Below are 25,431 nucleotides of genomic sequence, written 5' to 3'. Positions count from 1 at the left end.
CTTGTTACCACAACCCCTGTCTGTATATATACTCCCTGTGTTCCTTTGTCTAGTTGCCAGTTTGTCTGTTACCTCTGTGTGCAGCTTACCAGCATTTTCTCTAGCATTCTGTTAATTTTCTTGTGTACTGATTTATTGCCTGTGTTTTCGACCTGACTTCTGCCTGTTCCTACCTAGTTACCCTTGCCTGAGTCTGCTCTACTTGTAGAGCAGTTGAATAAAGACTTTATTTTACTCCGGCTCTGTGCTGTGCTTGTGGGTCCTACCACACCACCCTCCTTGACACAATGTACAGAAAAACACTAAACTCAGACAAAGTGAAGATGGTATGCACCAGATTATAGCTTTCTAGCTAGTTTTCATCTCCAGTCCCTATGAGTAAGAGCAAATTAATAAGATTAGAGAGGTAAAAATGATTAAAATGTGCAGCAAAAGATACAGTCATCCAAGAATGCATACATTCTCATATAGTACAAAGAGTATAAAACACACAAATACCTTAGTGCCTGTAGTGGAAGTGCAGGTCACTTACACTACAGGTAGAAGAACATAGATAAAGTAGAGTCAATACTTTGTTACTTAACCCTCTGGTATCTAAGGGTGTTTTGGGGTCCTGGACAAGTTTTGACATGCCCTGACATTTATTTATGTAGCGATTTTAAATAAATAAATATATATATATATATATATATATATATATATATAATGGGCTACTGGAACAAGACACTCGTGGACGAGGGTTGATAACAGAGAACTGTTGGAATGCTACTACATGAGTAACCCCAGCGATAGGGGCTACATGAAGAGGATGTGGGACCTATGGAAACTCAGAAACCCACCATCCACACTAGGGCCAAAGCATCTAGTAGCTCAGTGTTCCAACATCCGCAAACGGCAGCTGCTATCACAACTAGAGATTGAAGAAATACAACACAAATGCTACAGCAAGGGGGAGCCAGGACGCCAGGTCAGGGGGGAAACAACACCACCCCCACCCGAGATTGGATACCAAGCCCCAATGACAAGCCCTGACACGCTCAACACAAGAGCAGCTGACCTGAGAGTGAATATCGTAGGCAAGATGGACACCTGGAACCTCCGCAGCCGGTTACCAAGACTAAGTGAAGTACTCACTGAAAGTCTACTAGAAGATGTGAATGCAGCATTACGAACAATCCCCACTGTGACCATCACCGAGACCAACAAGCTGATATACACCACGGCAACAGTGATCCTTGAGATGCTTGGCCACAAAATACATTCCATCACCAAGGAGCAGTGCCCTGCATGGAGAAGGAGGTTAGAGGCAAAAATAAGGGCAACACGGAGAGAAGTCAGCCAACTATCAGAACTGCAGAGAAGGGGGATGAAGTTGGGTAAGAAATACAGCAGGCTGTCCATACCTGAGGCCCTGGAGACTGCCAAACAACAACTCACAGCCCTGGCCACACGCCTGAAGAGGTACACCAGAGATATAGAAGCACGGAGAATAAACAGGATGTTCTCCACCGAACCATCCAAAGTGTACTCTCAGTGGGGGGGCAGTAACACGAGAGCAGACCCACCAAGGCTGGAGATTGAACAATACTGGAAAAACATATGGGAGAGGGAGGCATCACATAACACCAATGCGCAGTGGCTGGCAGACCTGAGAGCAGACCACAGCAACCTCCCTGAACAGGAACCAGTAACCATCACAACGGCAGAAAGGGTCTCAAACATGAAGAACTGGACAGCACCGGGGCCTGACATGATCCACACCTACTGGCTAAAGAAGCTAACTGCCCTCCATGAGCGCCTGGCAGCTCAAATGAACCAGCTGCTAACTGAAGGCAGGACAGTCCTGATCCTGAAGGACCCCCAAAAGGGAGCAGTCCCATCCAACTACCGTCCGATAACCTGCCTCTGTACAACATGGAAGCTCCTGTCGGGCATCATAGCGGCTAAGATGAGTAGGCACATGGCTCAATACATGAGCGGGGCCCAGAAGGGAATGGGTAAGGACACCAGGGGAGCAAAACATCAACTACTGGTGGATAAAGCGGTCACTTGAGACTGTAAGACCAGGCAGACCAACCTGTGCACCGCCTGGGTTGACTACAAGAAAGCCTACGACTCAATGCCTCACACATGGATCCTGGAATGCCTGGAGCTGTACAACATCAATAGGACCCTAAGAACCTTCATAAGGAACTCAATGGGACTGTGGAAAACAACCCTAGTAGCCAACCTCAAGCTGATAGCACAAGTCTCCATCAAGTGCGGCATCTACCAAGGAGATGCTCTGTCCCCGCTGCTGTTCTGCATAGGCCTGAACCCCCTCAGCCAGATCATCACTAAGACACTTCGGATACCGACTGCGAAATGGGGCAACCATCAGCCACCTCCTGTACACGGATGACATCAAGCTGTATGCCAGGACCGAGCGAGACATCGACTCACTGATCCACACCACCAGGATATACAGCAACGACATTGGAATGTCATTCGGACTGGACAAGTGTGGTCGAATGATAACGAAGAGAGGGAAGGTTGTCAGGACTGAAGGAGTTGAACTCCCAGAAGGCAGCATAGCGGATGTTGAGGGGAGCTACAAGTACCTTGGGATCCCACAGGCAAATGGGAACCAAGAAGAAGCCGCAAGGAAAGCAGCCACAGCCAAATACCTACAGAGAGTAAGGCAAGTCCTAAGAAGTCAGCTAAAGGGGAAGAACAAGGTCCAAGCCATCAACACCTACGCCCTGCCGGTCATCAGATACCCCGCTGGCATAATAAGCTGGCTAAAAGAGGACATAGAAGCCACTGATGTCAAGACAAGGAAGCTCTTCACAATGCATGGAGGACTTCACCCCAAATCCAGCATCCTGAGACTGTATGCTAAGAGGAAGGAAGGAGGCCGGGGACTGGTGAGCGTCAGAGCCACCATCCAAGATGAAACGGCCAAGATCCATGAGTACATCAGGAAGATGGCCCCAAGCGATGGAATACTTAGTGAATATCTCAGGCAACTGAAGCCCGATGCAGAGGACGAAGAGCAAGAACCATCATGGCAGGACAAACCCCTGCACGGCATGTACCACCGACAGATCCAAGAAGTGGCTGATATCGAAAAGTCCTACCGGTGGCTGGAAAAAGCTGGACTGAAAGACAGCACAGAGCCACTGATCGTAGCGGCACAAGAACAGGCCCTGAGCACAAGATCGATAGAGGCCGGGGTCTACCACACCAGGCAGGACCCCAGGTGCAGGCTGTGCAAAGATGCCCCTGAGACCATCCAGCACATAACAGCAGGTTGTAAGATGCTAGCAGGCAGAGCGTACATGGAACGCCATAACCAAGTGGCCGGCATAGTATACAGGAACATCTGTGCCGAGTATGGGCTGGAGGTCCCAAGGTCAAAATGGGACACACCTCCAAAGGCGAGGGAGAATGACCGAGCTAAGATCCTGTGGGACTTCCAGATACAGACCGACAAACAGGTGATGGCTAACCGGACATAGTAGTGGTGGACAAACAGCAGAAGAAAGCCGTAGTGGTAGATGTAGCGATCCCAGGTGACAGCAACATCAGAAAGAAGGAACATGAGAAGCTGGAGAAATACCAAGGGCTTAAAGAAGAGCTAGAAAAGATGTGGAAGGTGAAGGCAACAGTGGTCCCCGTGGTAATCGGCACCCTCGGGGCTGTGACCCCCAAACTGGGAGAGTGGCTCCAACAGATCCCAGGAACAACACCAGAGATCTCAGTCAAGAAGAGCGCAGTGCTAGGAACAGCTAAGATACTGCGAAGAACCCTCAAACTCCCAGACCTCTGGTAGAGGACCCGAGATTGAGGAAGACACACACACACCACCCATTGGGGTGAGAAGGGAAATTTTTTTTTATATATATTGAACATGAAGGTTTATTATGTTTGGTTTCCAAATTATGAATATCATAAACCATCTTAATAATTTGGGGCACCAGATACTTTAACTGCGGATCAACCAGTCAATGAATGATTGAGTAATTTGGCGTTAGGGTTAGGGTTGCAATCCTCTACAATCTGAGGGAGAGTTCTCCTGATTCAGTGACATATTTATTGTGTGAAATAACATTATTGATACCAGTCACAGTTTTCTTTTTAAAAGTTTTTCAGCTATTTAAAATATATATATTCTATTTACATAGGGGGGAATGGAAGGAGAACTGATCTGAGAAATTAAGAAGAGTACTTTATTAATCCCCAAGGGGAAATTCAATTGTTACAGCAGTTATTCTTTTTTTTTTTTTTTTTTTTTGGTGTGTGTGTGTGTGCGTCCACGTTATTGTTTATATTGTGGAATTATAGTCTTACGGCCATGGACACAAAACACTCTCTCAGAATTGGCTTTAGGAGGAATTAGGAGGAATTAGTCTGTGGCTGAATGAAGTTCCCATTCGCCATTAACTGGGTGGGCAGGATTGTCCAGTATGGAGTTGATTTTGTCTACCATCCTCCTGTCTGCCACAGCCTCCAGACTTTCCAGTTACAGTCCAACAATAGATTTTGCTTTCCTGATCCACTTGTTTAGTCTGTTGGCCTCACCAGCCTTGATGCCACCTCCCCAGCACACAACTGCAAAGAACAATGCACTTGCTATTAGTGAAAGTGAAGTGAAGTGAAAGTGACTTTGTGGCCAAGTATGGTGACACATACTCAGAATTTGTGCTATACATTTAACCCACCCAAAAAGTGCACACACATAGCAGTGAACACACACCCGGAGGAGTGGACTGCAACTTTCAGGTTACAAGATCGCCCCCTGTTGGTGTTGCTCTCCGGGTAAGCGAATCACTTTGTCTTGCAAGCGTATCGTGTTGTGTGTGTTGCATAGTTCGTCTACAGATTAGCAACAGACTAGCTATAGTTTAACACACCTAAAAACTAACTAAACTCTAAACAATTCATTAACTGCTACATTCCGGTACTAGTCAAGTACCTTTCTATTTTGACCGGTATTTAGTGCTATTTCCTGACTTAGCGTTCGTTAGCCTACCGGTTAGCTTAGCTAGCTAGTTAGCTTAGCTAACATGGCCTCTCCCTCTCTCTCTCTTTCTTGCTCGGTGTGCCACATGTTTAGTTATTCCTCTGCCTCCTTTAGCGATAATGATACCTGTAATAAGTGTAAGGTTCTGTTAGCCTTGGAGGCGAGGATCACTGATTTGGAAGCGCGGCTCTGCACCTTCGAACAAAAGCCAGCTAGCCTAGCCCCGTTAGCTGGTGTGGAGCCACCGAGCTCAGGGTCTGTTAGCGGTCCAAGGGCAGCTCCGGAGCAGCCCGGAGAATTAGCCTGGGCGACGGTCCGACGGAAACGTACTCCTAAGCAGAAGCCCACGGCTCATCACCTGCCTGTTCACGTTTCTAATAGATTTTCCCCGCTCAGCGACACACCTGCTGAGAAACCGACTCTGATAATTGGCGATTCCATAGTCAGGAACGTGAAAATAGAGACACCAGCGACCATAGTCAAATGTATTCCTGGGGCCAGAGCGGGTGACATCGAGTCAAATCTGAAGCTGCTGGCTAAGGCTAATCGTAAATATAGGAAAATTGTTATTCACGTCGGCAGCAATGACACCCGATTACGCCAATCGGAGGTCACTAAAATTAATGTTGAGTCGGTGTGTAACTTTGCTAAATTAATGTCGGACTCCGTAGTTTTCTCTGGACCCCTCCCCAATCTGACCAGCGATGACATGTTTAGCCGCATGTCGTCGTTGGCTGTCTAGGTGGTGTCCAGCAAACGATGTGGGCTTCATAGACAATTGGGCCACTTTCTGGGGAAAACCCGGTCTGGTAGCGAGAGACGGCATCCATCCCACTTTGAATGGTGCAGCTCTCATCTCTAGAAATTTGGCCGAGTTTATTAGCCGACCTAAAGCCTGACAATCCAGGGTGGGGACCGGGATGCAGAGACTCAGTCTAAAACGCCTCTCTGCAGTTTCCTTAGAGCCGCCGCCCCCCTCAAACCACATAGAGACTGTGTCTGCCCCTCGAACATATAAATCAAATAAATCAGAAGTTAACAGAAGAGGAGTTATTCATAAAAACTTAATAAAAATTAAGACCACTCCTCTTATTGAACAGAAAAACAGAACTGTCAAATGTGGACTATTAAATATTAGGTCCCTTTCATCTAAATCTCTGTTAGTAAATGATTTGATAACTGATCACCAAATTGACCTACTTTATCTTACTGAAACCTGGTTACAGCAGGATGAATATGTCAGTCTGAATGAATCAACCCCCCTCAGTCATAAAAATTATCATGTTCCTCGAACCACAGGTCGAGGTGGAGGAGTAGCTGCAATCTTCCACTCAAACTTATTATTAAACTTTCATCCTCAGAACAGTTATAACTCATTTGAGAGCCTCACTCTTAGTCTCTCACATCCAAACTGGAAAACACAAAAACCAGTTCTACTTGTCATTGTGTACCGTCCACCTGTCCCTTACTCAGAGTTTTTAACTGAATTCCCTGACTTTCTGTCTGATTTAGTGCTTAGATCAGATAAAGTCATTATAGTGGGAGATTTTAACATTCATGTAGATGTTGAAAATAACAGCCTCAGCATTGCATTTAATTCTATATTAGATTCAATTGGTTTCATTCAAAATGTTAATAAACCCACCCACTGTTTTAATCACACCCTTGATCTTGTTCTGACCTATGGCATCGAAATTGAACATCTAATAGTTTTTCCCCCAAATCCTGTTTTGTCAGATCATTCTTTAATAACTTTTGAATTTAAAATGATGGATCATGCAGCGTTTGGAAGAAAATTCCACTACAGCAGATGTTTATCCGACAACACTGTTAATAAATTTAAGAAAATGATTCCATCTTTATTTACATCTATGCCAAGTATAAACATAGTGGAGGGCAGTTGCTTCAATCCCACTCCCTACCAAATTGATCATGTTGTTGACAGCGCTGTAACCTCACTGCGTGAAATGCTTGATTCTGTAGCCCCTCTGAAAAAGAAGTTAGTGAATCAGAGAAGACTAGCCCCATGGTATAATTTACATATTCGTACCTTAAAGCAGGCATCACGAAGGCTGGAAAGGAAGTGGCGTTCCACAAACTTAGAGGAAATTTTTCTAGCCTGGAAAAACAGTCTACTAACATATAAAAAAGCTCTCCGTAGAGCCAGAACTGCATACTATTCATCACTAATAGAGGAAAATAAGAACAATCCCAGGTTTCTTTTCAGCACTGTAGCCAGGCTGACAAAAAGTCACAGCTCTGTTGAGCCCAGTGTTCCCTTAGCTCTCAGCAGTGATGAATTTATGAGTTTCTTTACAAATAAAATCACAACTATTAGAGATAAAATTCAGCAGATGCTTCCTATACCTGCAATAAATGAATCTTCTACTACAGTAGCTCTTGAATCATCTGTAGGACCTCAGTTATGTTTAGACTGCTTCTCTCCCATAGATCTCTCTGAATTTACATCAGTAGTTGCTTCATCGAAATCATCAACGTGTCTCTTAGACCCATCCCGACTAGACTGCTTAAAGACACCCTGCCATTAATCAACTCATATTTATTGGACTTGGTAAATTTATCTCTAGTATCAGGCTACGTACCACAGGCCTTTAAGACTGCAGTAATCAAATCTTTACTCAAAAAGCCTAGTCTTGATCCAGGAGTCTTGGCTAATTATAGACCAATATCCAACCTGCCATTTATTTCTAAAATCCTAGAAAAAGCTGTTGCTAAGCAGCTATCAGACCACTTACACAGGAATGAACTATTTGAAGATTTTCAATCAGGATTTAGAGCACATCATAGTACAGAAACAGCACTGTTGAAAGTTACCAACGATCTTCTCTTAGCCTCAGATAATGGACTTGTTTCAATACTTGTCCTCCTAGACCTTAGTGCAGCATTCGACACCATTGACCACAACATCTTATTACAGAGACTGGAGCATGTGATTGGTATCAGAGGAACAGCGTTAAAGTGGTTCCAATCCTATTTATCGGACAGATTCCAGTTTGTTCATGTCCATGATGAACCTTCCACACGAACAAAAGTTAGTTATGGAGTTCCACAAGGCTCCGTTCTAGGACCGATTCTGTTCACCCTGTACATGCTTCCTTTAGGATATGTCATTAGGAAGCACTCTATTAATTACCACTGCTATGCAGATGACACTCAGTTATATCTATCTATTAAACCTGTTAACACAAACCAGTTAACCAGACTTCAAGCCTGTCTAACTGACATAAAGGCCTGGATGACCAGTAACTTTTTACTTTTAAACTCGGAGAAAACAGAAGTCATTATATTTGGGCCAAAAAATCTCAGAAATAACTTTTCTCAAATAATAGCTACTCTAGATGGCATAACCCTGGCCTCTAGCACTACTGTAAAAAACCTTGGAGTTATTTTTGACCAGGACATGTCCTTTAACTCACACATAAAACAAATCTCTAGAACTGCATTCTTTCACCTGCGCAACATTGTCAAAATTAGGAACATCCTGTCTCAAAATGATGCAGAAAAACTAGTCCATGCATTTGTTACCTCAAGGCTAGATTACTGTAACTCATTACTATCTGGATGTCCCAATATCTCCATAAAAAGCCTCCAATTAATCCAGAATGCCGCAGCCAGAGTCCTGACAGGAACTAGCAGGAGAGATCATATTTCTCCTATATTGGCTTCTCTTCATTGGCTCCCTGTAAAATATAGAATAGATTTAAAATCCTTCTTCTCACATACAAATCCCTTCATAATCAAGCTCCTTCATACCTTAAAGACCTCATAGTACCATATTATCCCAATAGACCACTTCGCTCTCAAAGTGCAGGTCTACTTGTGGTTCCCAGAGTTTCCAAAAGCAGACTGGGAGGCAGAGCCTTTAGTTATCAAGCTCCTCTCCTGTGGAACCAGCTCCCAGCCTGGGTTCAGGAGGCAGACACTCTCTGTACTTTTAAGGCTAGACTTAAAACCTTCCTCTTTGACAAAGCATATAGTTAGGGCTGGCTTCAGGTAACCCTGAACCATCCCTTAGTTATGCTTCTATAGGCCTAGACTGCCCGAGGACCATCGGTGCACTGAGCTCCCCTACCCTAACCCCCCCCTCCCCTTATTGTTGCTGTTCTTTTCTCTCTGCTCTATCCACTCACCCCAACCGGTTCTGAGCCCGGTTCTGCTGGAGGTTTTTTCTTCCGTTAAAGGGAGTTTTTCCTCTCCACTGTCGCCAAGTGCTTGCTCATAAGGGAATTGTTGGGTTTTTAGTTTTAGTTTTTGTAAAGTGCCTTGAGATGATTTGTATTGTGATTTGGCGCTATACAAATAAAATTGAATTGAATTGAATTGAAGTCCTATCCATTAGGCCAGGACTGCCCCCAGAACATCTTCAGCAGCTTGTTGCACACACCAAAGGAACAGAGTCTCCTGAGGAAGAACAGTCTGCTCTGTCCTTTCTTGAAGAGTGCATCTGTATTGTTTGACCAGTCCAGCTTGTTGTTAATGTGGACTCCAAGATATTTGTATATAGGAGTCCACAATCTCTACTTCCTCTCCAAGGATGGAGACAGGGACTGGGGTCTTTCTGCTCCTTCTGAAGTCCACCACCAGTTCTCTGGTTTTTTTAATATTCAACTTTACACAGTTGTTGTTACACCAATCAACAAAGCTTTTTATCAAGTGTCTGTATTCCTCATCATTGTCATTATTGATGCATCCAATGATTGAGGAGTCATCAGAGAACTTCTGGAGGTGACAGGTTCCTGAGTTGTAGTGGAATTCTGAAGTGTAGAATGTAAAGAGGAATGGTGCCAGTACAGTTCCTTGGGGTGCACTGGTGCTGCTCGTCACCACATCAGATACGCAGCAATCTAAGCAAACAAACTTTGGCCGCCCAGTGAGGTCATCTGTTATCCACTCCACCATGTCTGCGGGAACTTCCATTTCCTGCACCTTTGCACTTAGCCGGTGGGGCTGAATAGTGTTGAAAGCACTTGAAAAGTCAAAAAACATGACTCTCACAGTGTTGGTCTGCCTCTCCAGATGGGAGTATGCTCTGTGCTTTAGGAAGATGATGGCATCTTCCACTCCGATGTGTTCCTGATATGTAAACTGCATGGGGTCCTGAAATTCAAACACTTGAGACCTCAAGTGTTGCAGGACCAGTCCCTCAAACACTTTCATGACATGTGATGTTATTGCTACTGGTCTGAAGTCACTAAGGGAACTGGGACGGCCTCTTTTTGGTAATTGGGACAATAAAGGAAGTTTTCCATAAGTAGGCACTAGTTGAGCTTCAGAGAGAGAGGTTGAAGAGTTGCTGAAAAACCTCAGCAAGCTGTCCAGCACACACCTTAAGTACTCTGGGGCTGATCTCATCTGGTCCTTTTGTTTTGTTGGTCTTTAGTTTGGATAGTTCCTTCCTCACCTGTTCTATGGCAAAGGCTGGGTTTGTGTATTGTGTTCATGAGGAGTCAGATGGTGAGGGCGGGGGAGGAGGCATTGGAGGTGAGGTATACTTCAATGTTTTATGGCTGCAGATAGAGGAGATGGCATCAGTGCACAATGGGGAGGCAGCATTGGCAGAGATGTTGGGTGGAGGGATGTGAAGACCCCAAGGCATCAGCTAAGGTGTTGGAGGGAGGAGGGATGGTGTGTGAGGACACTGGGTCAGATTAAGAAGCAGAGGTGGTGTCAAATCTATTGAAGAACAGGTTACGTTCATTAGCAAACTTTGAGTCTCCTTCGACAGCAGTGTGTGATAACCAGTCCTTATCTTCATTCCATTCCACACCTCTTTGATATTATTCTATCTCAACTTGTGCTCTACTCTACAGCCTGGAGTTCCTCCTTGTCTCTTGCCATGAACGCCCTCTTCTTCTTGTTGAGGAGACCTTGTTGAGGAGACCTTGTCCTTATTTATCCATGGCTTCTTATTGGAGAAACAACAAACTTTTTTGGATGGAAGAACATTGTCCTCACAGAAGCAGATGTAGTCTGTGATACAGTGAGAGATGCCTTTGATGTCCTTACCATAAGCATCCATGAAAAGGTCCCAGTTTGTAACCCTGAAGTACTCCTGCAGGGCCTCCTCAGCCTCCTTTGACCAAACCTTCACATACCTCTTGGTAGCTGACTGTTGTCTTACTACGGACTTGTATGTTGGTACTAAATATATTAAGTTGTGGTCTGATCCACCAAGCGGGGGAGGGCTGAAGAGCTGTATGCCTCCTTCATATTGGCATAAAGGAGATCAAGAATCGTATTTTCTCGTGTTGCACAGTCCACATACTGTTTGAAGTTGGTTAGAGTTCCCAAAATTCTGACATGGTTAAAATCCCCATTAATAGGGGAGCTGGGGTGTTTTGTCTGGAGACCAACGACAACTGTGTGGATGATGTCACGTGCACTCCGTGCTGCAGCTGATGAAGGAATGTAAACAGTCACAACAATGGCGTGTGAAAACACACGGGGCAGGTAGTATAGCCTCAGTCCAACCACCAACAGCTCAATGTCTGGAGTGTAGATGCAGTCCTTCACTGTTACATGTCCAGGGTTGCACCATTTGGAGTTAACAAAAACAGCGAGATCACCTCCCCTTTTCTTGCCGTGATCTGCCTTTTATTACATGGAGTTTTGACAGTGTAGTACTTGTTGGAGAGCCTGTATCATCCCCTGTTGTTTAACATAGTAGGTCACCAAGAGTTTTACAGCCATAAATTATCTAAAGGATATCACTCTTGCCTCAATCAGGAATCTGAACATATTCTGCTGCTTTAGGTCTGCTACAGTTGCTTTTAAACATATTAATGGCTAAAGTCTGATAACACTAATCAGCACAAACTGGGCTACAATAATATGTGAGCAGCATGTTTATACATGATTGTGTTTTTGAGGAAACAGCATTTATGCATTGGATCTTGTAGCCTAGAGTGTTTGCTTCAAAATGATGTGAAAATCATCTTGATCACTCAAAATAATACATTAATTTTAATTTTCTAAGACACTTTTTTGTTTAGAAAGGGCATATGTAAGAATCACGATCATGATCACGAATAATCATGTGATTCACCTGAGAAGGCAAAGACCTGCATAATGAGCTGCATAATGAGCGTTTTAGTCAGGAATGTGGCTGAGAGGGAATTACTGCAATGCAATGCAAACATTCGTCATCTGAGTCGCATTCTTCCTCTGAGGACAAAGTAAACTCTTCGTCGCTGTCCAGAACCATCCAAAATGCTTCTTCATTCATGTGGCGTGCCATCATCCAAACTCGCAGAAAAAGTGAGTAAATTCTATGATGAAGCCATTTCTTGGGGGCGTGTACATAATTACCTGGCTCACCTCAGATCACTTCCAAATGAAGTGTGCTCAGTGCGAGGTGGGATCACATTAGCTATAATGAGGTGAGACAGGAGAAACCGTACTGCTTCTTACTTTCATATACATTACATAAAAAGATATTTTTTTGACTTTAATTGTTTCATTTAAAAGTAGACATTACAATATATATATATATATATATATATTACTCATGTTTATGAGGTAAGCATTCGCTGAGATTCAGGTTGTTTTATATACGTCTGTGAAGAGAGGTGACAGAGAAGACAGAGAGTGCACCCCGTCTACTTTCTTTATTTTACAAAAGCACAGTGTATACAAATAAAAGTAGACCCTTTTAGACCCCAGATTCTAATGATGTATTTCTCTTATCTGTACGATCAAAACTGCCAGAGTAATTTAAGTTCTTTTTGGTGTTATCAGGAGAAGGGCTAACCCTCAGGGGTCGATGAACACACCAGCGCATTAATGGGTGCGCTCCCTGTCTTCTCTGTCTCTGTAGTCTCTCTTGACAGACACGTAAATAAAACAACCAGAATCTCAGCGAATACTTGCTTCATAAAAGTAAGAAATTTATGGCTAGAAAGCTTGAAATGTCTACTTTTAAATGAAACAATTGAAGTCGAAAACAAATCATCACTTTTTATTTAATCAGTATGAACGCACTGAGCGAACTGTTCACATGGAAATAATCTGAGGTGAACCAGATAATTCTGTGCACGCTCCCGAGAAATGTCATAAAACGTCAAACTTCATCATAGAATTTACTCACTTTTTCTGTGCATTTGGATGATGGCACGTTATGCAGGTGAAGAAGCGCTTCTTATATTCCACACAGAGACGAAGAGTTTAGTTTGTCCTCAGAGTAAAAACACGACTCACATGACAAACGTTTGGATCCGCATTGCATTGTATTGTGTTGCAGTAATCCCCTCTCAGCCACATTGACTGAAAGGCTCATTATGCGGTTCTGTGTCTGGTTGTTGAGTGCGTCTTTTGTCTTCTCAGGTAAATCACATTCATGCTCAGACACACCTTCCTGCATATGCCCTTTCTAAACAAAAGTGTCTTAGAAAATTTAAATCAGTCTATTGTTTTCTGTGAGTGAACAAGATGACTTTCATTTTGAAGCAAACACTTTACACTACAACACCCAGTTCTCAAAAGTCTTGTGAACCAATGTTCTGTTTGTGTTTTATGGTCTTATTTCAGTGACGAAAAAATTGCAGTTTTCCACTAACCATGCATAAACACTGTTTTCTCAAAAACACAATCCTGTATAAACTTGCTGCTCACATATTATTGTAGCCCAGTCTCTTATCAGACTTTAGCCATTAATATGTTCAAAAGAAACTGAAAAAAGCGCAAATTTCAGGGCACGTCAAAACTTGTCCAGGGCCCCAAAACACCCTCAGACCCCAGAGGGTTAACCTGTTATGTCTGGCAAGTATGTGACAATGGTGAAACTGTTGTTTTTTTATCCAAGGTTTTAAGAGCTTGCTGGTAAAGTGATTCGAGGGGTTTCAGATTCGTCTTAATTGTTTGGGACCGACATAAGATGCAGTAAAAGAAATGTCTGAGAATCATGCCATTTAAAAAGGTTTTAGATGCCTCCACTGTAAGTGAGTTTCTGATACATCTGAAATTTGGGAGGCTATATTTCAGAGTGGGGCTCATCTTTTTTATGTGCTGTTTAGAACTGTGAGTGTAGGATCTACTATAATGCCAAGATATTTAAATTCAATTACACTCAATATTTTCTCCACTGATAATTAGGATAAACATCTGTTTTCCCTATGTTTTCCGTAAGACATAATTCATTAAGCCATTTTAACTCTTTCACCATAGCAACTGATAACTTGTCAGCCAATTGATCAGCGTCCTTCCCATGTGTATACAGGACTGTGTCATTTGCGTACATTTGAAATTTTATATATCTTCACAGATCATTAGAAGATTTATATAAAAGGTAAAGAGCAGTGGGCCTAAGATAGAGCCTTGTGGTACTCCTATGATGCAAGCCCTTGTTTGTGATACAGCTTCATTTAAGCACACACATTGGGAGCGACCTGATCGATATGATTTTAACCAGTTAAGGGTATTTATGGACAGTTTATAGCTTAGCAAGGAGAATTGAGGGATTGAGCATATCAGAGGCTTTGTGTAAGTATAAGAAGATTGCTCCTACACTCCTTCTTTGTCCAAATTCAGTTTTATTGTTTCAGTAAACTGGCAGCATGCTGTCTCAGTTGAGTGGTTTGTGCTGAACCCACGGTCCATGGGATGCAGCAGGTCTTCAGACTCCAGATGTTCTACCAGTTGTTCTGCAACTACCTTTTCAACTGCTTTTGAGAGAACAGGAGAACAGGAAGTCTGCCTCTTTGGGCAGCACAGCAGTGTCACTGGCACCAAGGCTGCAGGACTGGGGGCTCTGGCAGAGGGACTGGTGACTTAGGCAGTGGGCATAGATGATGGGCATTATGACTCAGTCTGGTTTACAAAGATGCTGTGTGAGCTGCTGCTGCTGCACTGGTGTTCGGGGGGGGATTTATGTTGACATCCAGCCACTGGACTTTAAGCTGTTGGCTTGGCTACACATAGTTCGTTGCTTCTGTACTGGTGTCTGGGGTGACCTGGTTGGAGTAGTCATGCAGCTGCTGGGCACTGAGCTGTCGGTGCAGCTCCGCTGGGTTGGCCCGATGCTGTACTGGCATCCAGGGAGACCGTGTGCACTGGATGCCATGTTTAGCTGTAGTTGTGCTAGCGGCGGCAGCCGAGTTAATCATCTTGACTGTAGTTGCTGTGCTAGTGGGGATAGCCGGATTGGCCAGTATAACTGTAGTTGTGCTATCTATGGTAAAGGAGCTGTACTGTTATCGTCCACAGGGTATGGGCTTGCATTCACGTCCATATAGCCCACTGGTAGTATCATGACTACCAGGCGGACAGGGTTTATTTGCTTACTAGGTTTATTTGCTTCAGTTTTGTGGAGGGTGCCCAGTCATGGTCTTTGTCCAAGAAAGTGGAGTACAGGAGGTGTTGACTTACAGTGGTCTTGCGTCACAGTTCTCGGTCATGAGACGCCACCTCATTGACAATAAAAGTAGACAGTTAAGACAGCACCACTAATCTAATGTTTAGCTGGTAATTGAGTCCTTTTGATGGATAAAGTTGGGTTAAAAAACATAAAAGACAAAAGTTGTGTTAGAATACACACACACACAGCACCTGCCAGACTGCGAGAGTGCTTGGTGGCCATCATGGTCAGTCAGGCATCTTGTGTTACTACATCAGAATCATAAATACTTTATTAATTCCTTGTGGGAAATTGTTTTTTCACTGTGCTCCATACCACATATAGGTATAAGCTAAAAAAAGGAAAAAATAAAAATAAAATACAAATAATAATAAAAAAATAATAAACCCACATCTTTCAAATACAAAAACAAAACAAAACAAGAAAAAGAACTTACAAAAACAGACACTATTAATAACATACACACATGGACAAAATTGTTGGTACCTTTCCATTAAATAAAGAAAACTGCACAATGGTCACTGAAATAACTTGAAACTGACAAAAGTAATGAATAAAAATTTACTGAAAATTAGCTAATGAAAATCAGCCATTCCTTGAGAAATGTGGTTAAACAGAAATATTTAAAACAACAAACTAATGATTAGACCTAGTTCAGTACTGGTTTACTATTGCTACCTTCAGTCTTTGTTTGGATAGTCCCGATTTTAACATGGCTTCATCTCAGATTTGGATTAAACCTGGTTTAGTCCTAGTTTGCACCTGTTTTAGACTTTTAGATTTACACTAAAGGAAATTTTCTCTGTTTCCTGTTTACTGATTCTGTACAAACACATCTCTAGTTACTTTAATCTAAACTATATGTAATATTTAATCCAGTGCAAATACTGAAAACAACCACAGTGTGAGAAAGATTCTGCGCTCTTATTGTACTGTGCTCTTATTGTACTGTACTCATTTCACAATGCATTTGAAAACAGAATTCTCATTTTTAAGAACTGAGTTGAGTTGCCATTTTCTGGTTTTGCTTAATATAATCATTTCTAGAATACAAGTTGTGTGCCCCGGGGTAAAATGAATATTCTCAAGAATCTGGATTGGCTAAATGACACACATCTGATACAGCGAGCTGAGACTGGAATTCCTTTACAGCAAAATATACCTGCTGATCTGAGGGCAGGGGCTGACTGGAGCTGCCTACCATAGGATGAGAAACTGAGTTAAAATCCCCATCTATAATAAGAGGGTCTTCTGCAAACTGGGATATTACTGCCGCCAAAGATGACATAAACTTGGATTGTAGTGTGTTGGGAGCACATGCATTCACAAATGTTACCTTTTCATTTTTTAAGACACCTGAAACAATTACACATCAATATCACGGTGCACGCTAGTACAAGTAAAAGACATGTTTTTAGAAATTAAAATAGCAACCTCTGCTTTCTCTTTCACCAGGACATAAGAAAACCTGACCAACCCTTTTCTGTATTATGTTATTAGATTCTAGTGAGTTTAGGTGAGAGATGATGAATACAGCAGTATTTTAAGTCTTTTTGATAAATTGTGGAGCCTCCCACCAAAAAAATTTCCAGGATTTTAAAATCCTGGAATTTTCTTTTAAACATTGAATAGTTTTGAACAGAACTGAAGTCGATTAACAGATTTATGCAAAAAAAGTTGAAAAAAATATCTGATATATTTTAACAACAGTTTATTTTAGCGAATGTTTTCATCCCAAACATAACCAAAGAGTACTGAATTTGTCCACAGTGTATTATTGACCTGTGTAAAATTTCTAAATCATGTTTCCAAAATTTATGTCAAATTAATGTCTATGTCACCAAAAATCATTCAATTTGCTGAAATACAGCGAATGGCCAAATTAAGAGTGAAAAATGACATTTGGTGAATGAAAACATTCCGAAAAGTACATGAGGGTTAATCTTTACTAGGGGTACCGTCATTTTTGGCCAGGCCAGTTTCATTAGTTTGTTTTTTTTAAATGCCTGCGTTGAACCACAATTCAAAAGCAATGTCTGATTTTACTTATTTTCAATAAATTTTTATACATTGTTAGTTTTGTCATTTTCAAATTATTTCAGTGACCATTGTGGGTTTTTCTTTCTTTAATGGGAGGGTACCAAAAATTTTGTACACGTGTGTATGTTGTCAATAGCGTCTATTATTGTAAGTTTCTTTTTTGCATTTGAAAAATATGGGTTTATTATTTTTTAAATTTGTGTTTTATTTGTATTTTTTATTTTAATAACTTATACATAAACCTCAGTAAATTTTTTATTTATTATTACTTTTGTCAGTTTCACGTTCGTTTAGTCACCAGTGTTGGTTTTTGTTTCTTTAATGAAAGGGTACGAACAGTTTCGTCCTTGTCTGTACATATTCAGAGTGAATAGTACACATTACAATTATGAACAGATGAACAGGGTAGATTGATTGAACAGATATAAACCACCTGAACTGGTAACAAATGACACACAAAATGTTAACCAATGAATTTCAGATGTAATGGTAGGTGTATTAATTGGTTATGGTTAACAAAATGTTAACCAATGAATTTCAGATGTAATGGTGGGTGTAGTAATGGTAGGTGTATCAATTAACATAAAGATTGGACACCTGTCCAGTATGCAAAAATACTGGACAGTTGTCCAGTTTTTATGTTAATTGTGTTCTGACTGAAGCTCAAAACAGAGAAGTATCAGAGAATAAAGCAGAGCAATGGATGGTAATGTTATAAGAATGTTATAGAAGTGTGAAAGCACTCACCTCCAGGTCATCCTCCACTATGACCACAGCAGAGTGGGAGAATGTGTTGAAGACTTGATTGAGTGCCCAGTGGTAATGTCGGGAAATTTTGTAGTAGCCCTGGAACTTCCTGTGTTCTGGCCGGACCCTAATGTCTGACAGGTCTGGTTGGTTTATATGTGTTACTTGATCTCCATATAAGCCAATCACATGAGCAGTTTCAGTGTGGCCACAGTCCTGGCTGACAATGATTGGATATAGTTCTGGTGAAGGGCGGTATTGTATCAGTTTGTCAAGGCTCCGTTTTACTGTCACACGGTCACAAGCAATAACTAAGATGGGAATTATAACCTCAGGGCTGTCAAAAGAAGATCCCAATTTATTGTGGCCAACAATCTCTTCCTTTATTTCAATGATGTGGTTCTGTTCTAACTCGGAGTCTGGGGCTACTGAATGGACAGGCTTCTGCGTATGTTGTACTTCAGTTTGGGCGCCATGATCCACATTGTCTTTGAGAGAAAGTGGAGGCTTCTGAGGCTGGTGGACAATCCTTTCTTTGACCTGCTTTGTAGCATCCGTTTCTCTTTTCCTGACATTTTTTTGTTGAGCCCACACTGCCCTTTGACTTTCAATCTGCTTCAGTAGCTTTTTTTGAGTCTCAAGTTGAATTTCAACTTCCTCTGCCAGCCGGATCATTTCTCCAGCCAGGTTGAACTGGCCTCCTTTCCCTCTGCCCATGCCCCACTCTGCCTTTCCTCCTGGTTCAGATCCACCCCCTTCTCCAATGTGGCCAATTGGAGGGCGACCCCAAAGGTAAAGCAAAAGCAAAGCATTCCATGCAACAAACAGGAAAGCGCTGCATAGTATAAGAGAACCTTTTTTACGAACCATGGCCCAATTATACTAGATGGGAGTGGGGGCTGTGGAAAAGGTTACAGGGAGCCAGTGACAGAACCAGAGCAGGAATCCTACAGACTGATCTCTGATGATGTTCTTATTTTGTATTTTATATTCTTCATCTTTTGGCCAGGAGGGTTTCAGGAAGAGGACAGCCCAAATTAAAATCAAGTTATTCTGTTATCCATTAAATGTAATCTCATAGAAATAAGGCAATGAGGACTCAATGAGGTTCTGCAAAGGCAGATCGCTAAAATGTCGATAAAAGAAGTTATAAAAAAAAAAAAAAAGGGCAAGTGGTGTCACTTTTGGTTGAGGGACTGTGACTCCTTGGATGTTATCGTTCAGCCATCATCCTGAAAACAGAAAAGCAACACAAAGAATCAGAGGAATAAATGAAAAAAGAAAAAAGCCTATGTAGCACCCATAGCAAAACTATCTAGTATTAAAAACTGGAATTGCATGTTCAGGTAAGGTTCTTGTATCTCTACTTAGGTTTACACAACACAATTTAACATTTACAATATAATTAATATATGAAATAATTAGAATGCATCCAATATTCAACCATACACATGACACATGTAACAGCACACTAAATACCTAGGGTTGGGCGATATATTGAATTCATTGAAATAATTTGAATTTTTTATAGACATGAGAACTTAAAGTGGAAGTGACAAAATTGGCTTTAAAGAGTAATACATTTAAAAACTAAACTATGGAAGCTAGTTTTGTCTTTTCTTATCTTTGTGGCAACAGGAACATTTGAAACAAATACATTTAAAAAATAATAGTGTTTTATATACTAGGAAAAGTAATGTTCAATTATCAATAGATTTGACAGGTTATAGTGGAGATGATAACACTTAATACCTTACACCACAAACCTACTGACAAAATTATTTATTACCTTAGAATTCTTTCAGACTTTTACATTTGAAAATTGATCGATTGAAAGTTTTGTGATTTGGAGAGACAATCTCAACATATGACCCACAGTTTTTTGATAGAGCCTACAGAACAAATTTTTCCAAGTCAAGCCCACAGAGCATAATCAACAGTTCCAAAACAAAAAACAAACATACAAGAAAAAAAAAAAAAAAGAAAAGAAAAACATGACATGAATATGGTATGTGTTACAGTAAAAAGTTGACCAAATGTGAAATATAGAATCTAACTGGAATTAAGAGTGACCCACACCCATAAGTTTTTTTTCACTAACCTCCAAAAATATTTTACAGGTGAGTGGTGAAAGTAAAAAAATATGCAGTTACAAATAGCACATAGCAGTTTAGCATACAGACCAGTGCAATATACAGTATTGTTCAAAATAATAGCAGTACAATGTGACTAACCAGAATAATCCAGGTTTTTAGTATATTTTTATTGCTACATGGCAAACAAGTTACCAGTAGGTGCAGTAGATGTATCTATCTATTAAACCTGTTAACACAAACCAGTTAACCAGACTTCAAGCCTGTCTAACTGACATAAAGGTCTGGATGACCAGTAACCTTTTACTTTTAAACTCGGAGAAAACAGAAGTCATTATATTTGGGCCAAAAAATCTCAGAAATAACTTTTCTAAAATTATAGCTACTCTAGATGGCATAGCGCTGGCCTCCAGCACTACTGTAAAAAACCTTGGAGTTATTTTTGACCAGGACATGTCCTTTAACTCACACATAAAACAAATCTCTAGAACTGCATTCTTTCACCTGCGCAACATTTCCAAAATTAGGAGCTTCCTGTCTCAAAATGATGCAGAAAAACTAGTCCATGCATTTGTTACCTCAAGGCTAGATTACTGTAACTCATTACTATCTGGATGTCCCAATATCTCCATAAAAAGCCTCCAATTAATCCAGAATGCTGCAGCCAGAGTCCTGACAGGAACTAGCAAGAGAGATCATATTTCTCCTATATTGGCTTCTCTTCATTGGCTCCCTGTAAAATATAGAATAGAATTTAAAATCCTTCTTCTCACATACAAATCCCTTCATAATCAAGCTCCTTCATACCTTAAAGACCTCATAGTACCATATTATCCCAATAGACCACTTCGCTCTCAGAGTGCAGGTCTACTTGTGGTTCCCAGAGTTTCCAGAAGCAGACTGTTATCAATAACTTACAAGTAACAAGTAACTACCTTTAGTATCAAGCTCCTCTCCTGTGGAAACAGCTCCCAGCCTGGGTTCAGGAGGCAGACACTCTGTACTTTTAAGGCTATGGAAGCTAGTTTTGAGGAAGCTTTTGAGGAAGCTAGTTTTTTAAAACCTTCCTCTTTGACAAAGCATATAGTTAGGGCTGGCCTCAGGCAACCCTGAACCATCCCTTAGTTACACTGCTATAGGCCTAGACTGCCCGAGGACCATGGGTGCACTGAGCTCCCCTAGTTTGTGCTCTCTCCCTGTCTCTCTGTTCTCTCTGTACCTTCTGCAGGTGTCCCTGGTCCTGGAGCTGTATATCGCTGATGTGCAGTTACTGGTCCCACCAACCTGCAGTGTCTATCTGTTGTTTATTGTTGCTGTTCTTTTCTCTCTGCTCTATCCACTCACCCCAACCAGTCGAGGCAGATGGCCGCCCAAACTGAGCCCAGTTCTGCTGGAGGTTTTTTCTTCCGTTAAAGGGAGTTTTTCCTCTCCACTGTCGCCAAGTGCTTGCTCATAAGGGAATTGTTGGTTTTTTAGTTTTAGTTTTTGTAAAGTGCCTTGAGATGATTTGTATTGTGATTTGGCGCTATACAAATAAAATTGAAATTGAAAATTGAAATTGAATTAAGTGAGCTTATCAGTCTTGATAAAGTGACTATGGTGCACACAGAGCAGTTCAATTTCTGCATAAAGTGGCTGGTGCAGCCGCTGAGGTCATTGTGTGTACTGTGTGCGGTGGAGGTCAGTGTTTGTGCATGCAGGGGGCAGAAGGGGGGAGGGGTGTACTGCTGGGAGAGAGTTCAGCTTCCTGACAACCTGGTGGATGAAACTGTGCTTCAGTCTGCTGGTCATGGCCTGGAGACTCCTCCACTTCATGAGGATGGGAGTAAGTGCAACCAGATAGTAGTCATTGAAGCAGGAGGGAGATGACATGGGGGCCAGCCTTTTGTGACCTCTTGGATGAGTCGTCACTGCGCTCTTGGGGTAATTTTGGTTGGCCAGCCACTCCTGGGAAGGTTCTCCACTATTCCATGTTTTTGCCATTTGTAAATAATGACTCTCACTGTGGTTCGCTGCAGTCCCAAAGCTTTAGAAATGGCTTTCCAGATCGATAGATTTCAACTACTTTCTTTCTCATTTGTTTTTGAACTTCTTTGGATCTCGGCATGATGTCTAGCTTTTGAAGATCTTTTGGTCTACTTCACTTTGTCAGGCAGGTCCTATTTAAGTGATTTCTTGTTTGCGAACAGGTGTGGCAGTAATCAGACCTGGGTCTGGCTAGAGGAATTGAACTCAGGTGTGATAAACCACAGTTATGTTTTAACAGGGGGGGCAAACACTTTTTCACACCACTGTATCATCTTTACTTCGGATGCAAAGTTGGTGACCAAGACAAGCCTTGGGCCCTGCATATATGCTGTGCTACATGCTGTGCTTTCACTGTGGTTGAATGGCGAAAGACCATCAATGCCGTTTTCAGTCCCCATGGTGTGGAGACAGCCAAGCAACCACACAAATGATTGTTACTTCTGCTTGGTTCCTCCTCTTTCCAGCAGAATAACGAAGCAAAAGAAGTCGAGAATAGTCTACCCAAACATTCCGTCTGCATTGAGACCACTGTAGCAGAAGAGTATCCAGCACCCAGCTCTGGTCGAGGCTCACAAAATCCTGCTACCACCCCTTCACATCAAACTAAGTTTGATGAAGAACTTCGTGAAAGCCATGGACCAGACTTCGCCAGCTTTCCAATACCTGCATGATACCTGCACCTCAGATTTGAGAGCTCTTCAAAGATGACCGGTTCAACAACTTGCTGCAGGGTGATGCGAAACAAGCATGGAATGCTTTTTGCCTACTGTCTACAAACATTCTCTGGAATGTTAGGGCAGAAAACTACAAGGAACTAGCAGAAGACATGCTGATGCAGTATGAGAACCTTGGCTGCAATATGTCTCTAAAGATCCACTTCCTTTATTCTCATCTGGATTTCTTTCCTGACAACTGTGGTATGGTTAGTGATGAACATGGCGAACATTTTCGTCAAGATATCGCAACAATGGAACAAAAATACCAGGGAAAATGGTCCACTACCATGCGGGCTGACTATTGCTGGACACTCCCCAGAGATGCTCCCGAACAGCTGTACAAGAGAGTAAGAAGAAGAAGTAGAAGTAAGAAGTAGTCTATGACTTGATTTTTTACAGGTATTAACCGTAGGCCTACTACACAGCAAAATTGCCAGTTAATTCAACTCTCACAGTGTTAAATTCAACACCATTCCAGAGTTTATATAATTCTCACTGGTTCCGAGTTAACTTAACACTATGCATACTAACCCTAACTCTAACCCAGTTAACTACATTGTAGTGTTAACATCTAACACCCTTAGTGTTAATTTCCACACTGGAATGTGTTAACTGTTTTCACCATGGGTGTTACTTCATAACATTTATGGTGTTTTTAAGTGTTCACTTTCACACTGGATAGGGTTAACTCTTCACTTGGAGTGTTACTTTGTAACATTCAGTGTTGTTTTATGACACTTTAAAGTGCTTTATATTATTTCCTAACTTGTTCATCTGTATTTAGGGTCTTCTACTAAAAGCACATTGAAATGTAATTATGACTATTGTGTTACATTAAGTGAAAATCCTTGTTAAGACATTTTACCCTATATACAGGAAAAAAACAAATTATCAAATAAGTTTTAAGATTAAATTCCAAACACCATAACATTTGTACATTTAAAATAATGGCACAATGTAGAGCCCATCATCATCACCATAAGCACTTTGGTCAAAGGGCTTGTATATTTCAGTACAATCTGCTTTAATAACATCTTTTTCGTCTGTTTCAAACACTTTATAGGCATGGCAATGTTCCCTGAAGTTTTCAACCACAAGCTTGTTAACTATGAAGAAGGTGACACTATTGACCAAAACTATTGTTTTTATTGTATAAAACACAGGCATCTCATGTTTAGAACCACAGCAAATGACCAATCCTACTCTGTACTCAGTCCCACTAATATTAACCCAATTAGTAGAAAATGTGTCTTCTGCAACAGCAGGCAAGCCTTAGGTGATCATTTCACAATTTTCCTCATCGTCAACATTAAATGATTTCAAGGGCCCATACTCAATATGGTTTAAAGATGTCTCCTACTTGTATGCTATGGATGTTTGATGTTTTTTAGCAAGTGACAGTGTGATGTTCTTTAAGTTTTTAAGGGTGTTTTTGAATACCCTATGTTTAGCCTCACCTCTCATACTCCACATGTGTATTAATGGTCCAATTTTTCTAATACAAGTTGGATAGTGCAACATATAGTGATGTTTGTGAATCATGTTTCTACCTGGATACAACTGTTTGAACAAGTCATGGTGTTCCATTATTAAATGCTTTAGATGCACAGTCACGCCAAGTGTAACAGATGGACAGAATATGATGTTAATTATTTGCAGTAAAAGCAATAGCAAGGTCCAGTTCTGATTTCCTTCTGGCACAATGTAACCAAAAATTAAAGGAATGTTTCTTATCAGACAAAGAGTCTGAATGAAATTGAGGCCTATATTATTGCCACTACTGTCCAAGTCAACCCTTGTTGGACGATTTTTCGCTCCAAGTAGCCATAGTCATAAGCGTAGATTCGTGACAAAAGAGCAGGTTTTGGCAAAAAATGTTCTGATAGATATTCCAACAGCAACTTTATCTCATACTGTGCCACCCCTTCGAGAATGTCATGCATAATGTCCACGGAAAAATTCTGGCGAACATGAAAGAACTGTAGGCTGTTGAGTGTGGAATTCTTTTTTAATCCAAACACATGTAGCTTTTCAGCATTAGATTGCGACTCACTGCAGTGCATTTCAAAAAGCTCTTTCCCTCGTAAGATTATCTTTGGATCATCCTCAGTGTACACATTCAGAGCATCATCTTTTTCAATTAAACACAAACGACAAAAGTAACTCCCACTGAAAGACTCTACAAAACCCAAACTTGCATGCATCCCTAAGTTGTCCCCAGTTATCTGACATATAGTGCCATGCACCTTTTCAGATGAGAAGGGTAAATCAATGCCATGGCTCTCGAATAATTTTATGTCGTCAATCAGAGGCTTTAAAATAGGATCAAAGCCATATTTTTTCACATCTTCTGCATGAAACAATGCAACCAAATGAATATTCATCAATGCAGAATTTAGCTTTGGAGGCAGATTTCTGAGGACAAAGTAC

At 41.4% G+C, this 25,431-nt stretch overlaps 1 protein-coding gene across 2 annotated transcripts in view; it reads right to left on the bottom strand.

Annotated features, from left to right (window-relative positions):
- Positions 1 to 25,431, bottom strand: part of mgat1b (alpha-1,3-mannosyl-glycoprotein 2-beta-N-acetylglucosaminyltransferase b) — an 82,605-nt gene that overhangs the window by 38,638 nt on the left and 18,536 nt on the right. For both annotated transcript variants that reach the window (XM_026299758.1, XM_026299757.1), the window contains one exon: positions 18,165 to 19,396. In XM_026299758.1, the coding sequence (XP_026155543.1) occupies positions 18,165 to 19,034 (870 nt within the window). In that variant the 5' untranslated portion in view covers positions 19,035 to 19,396. The remainder of the gene's footprint in view (positions 1 to 18,164; positions 19,397 to 25,431) is intronic.

The sequence above is a fragment of the Mastacembelus armatus genome, chromosome 11 (assembly GCF_900324485.2).
Source record: "Mastacembelus armatus chromosome 11, fMasArm1.2, whole genome shotgun sequence".
Taxonomy (NCBI): domain Eukaryota; kingdom Metazoa; phylum Chordata; class Actinopteri; order Synbranchiformes; family Mastacembelidae; genus Mastacembelus; species Mastacembelus armatus.
Note: the sequence above shows the minus strand (reverse complement) of the source record. Positions and strands in the feature narration are given on the sequence as shown.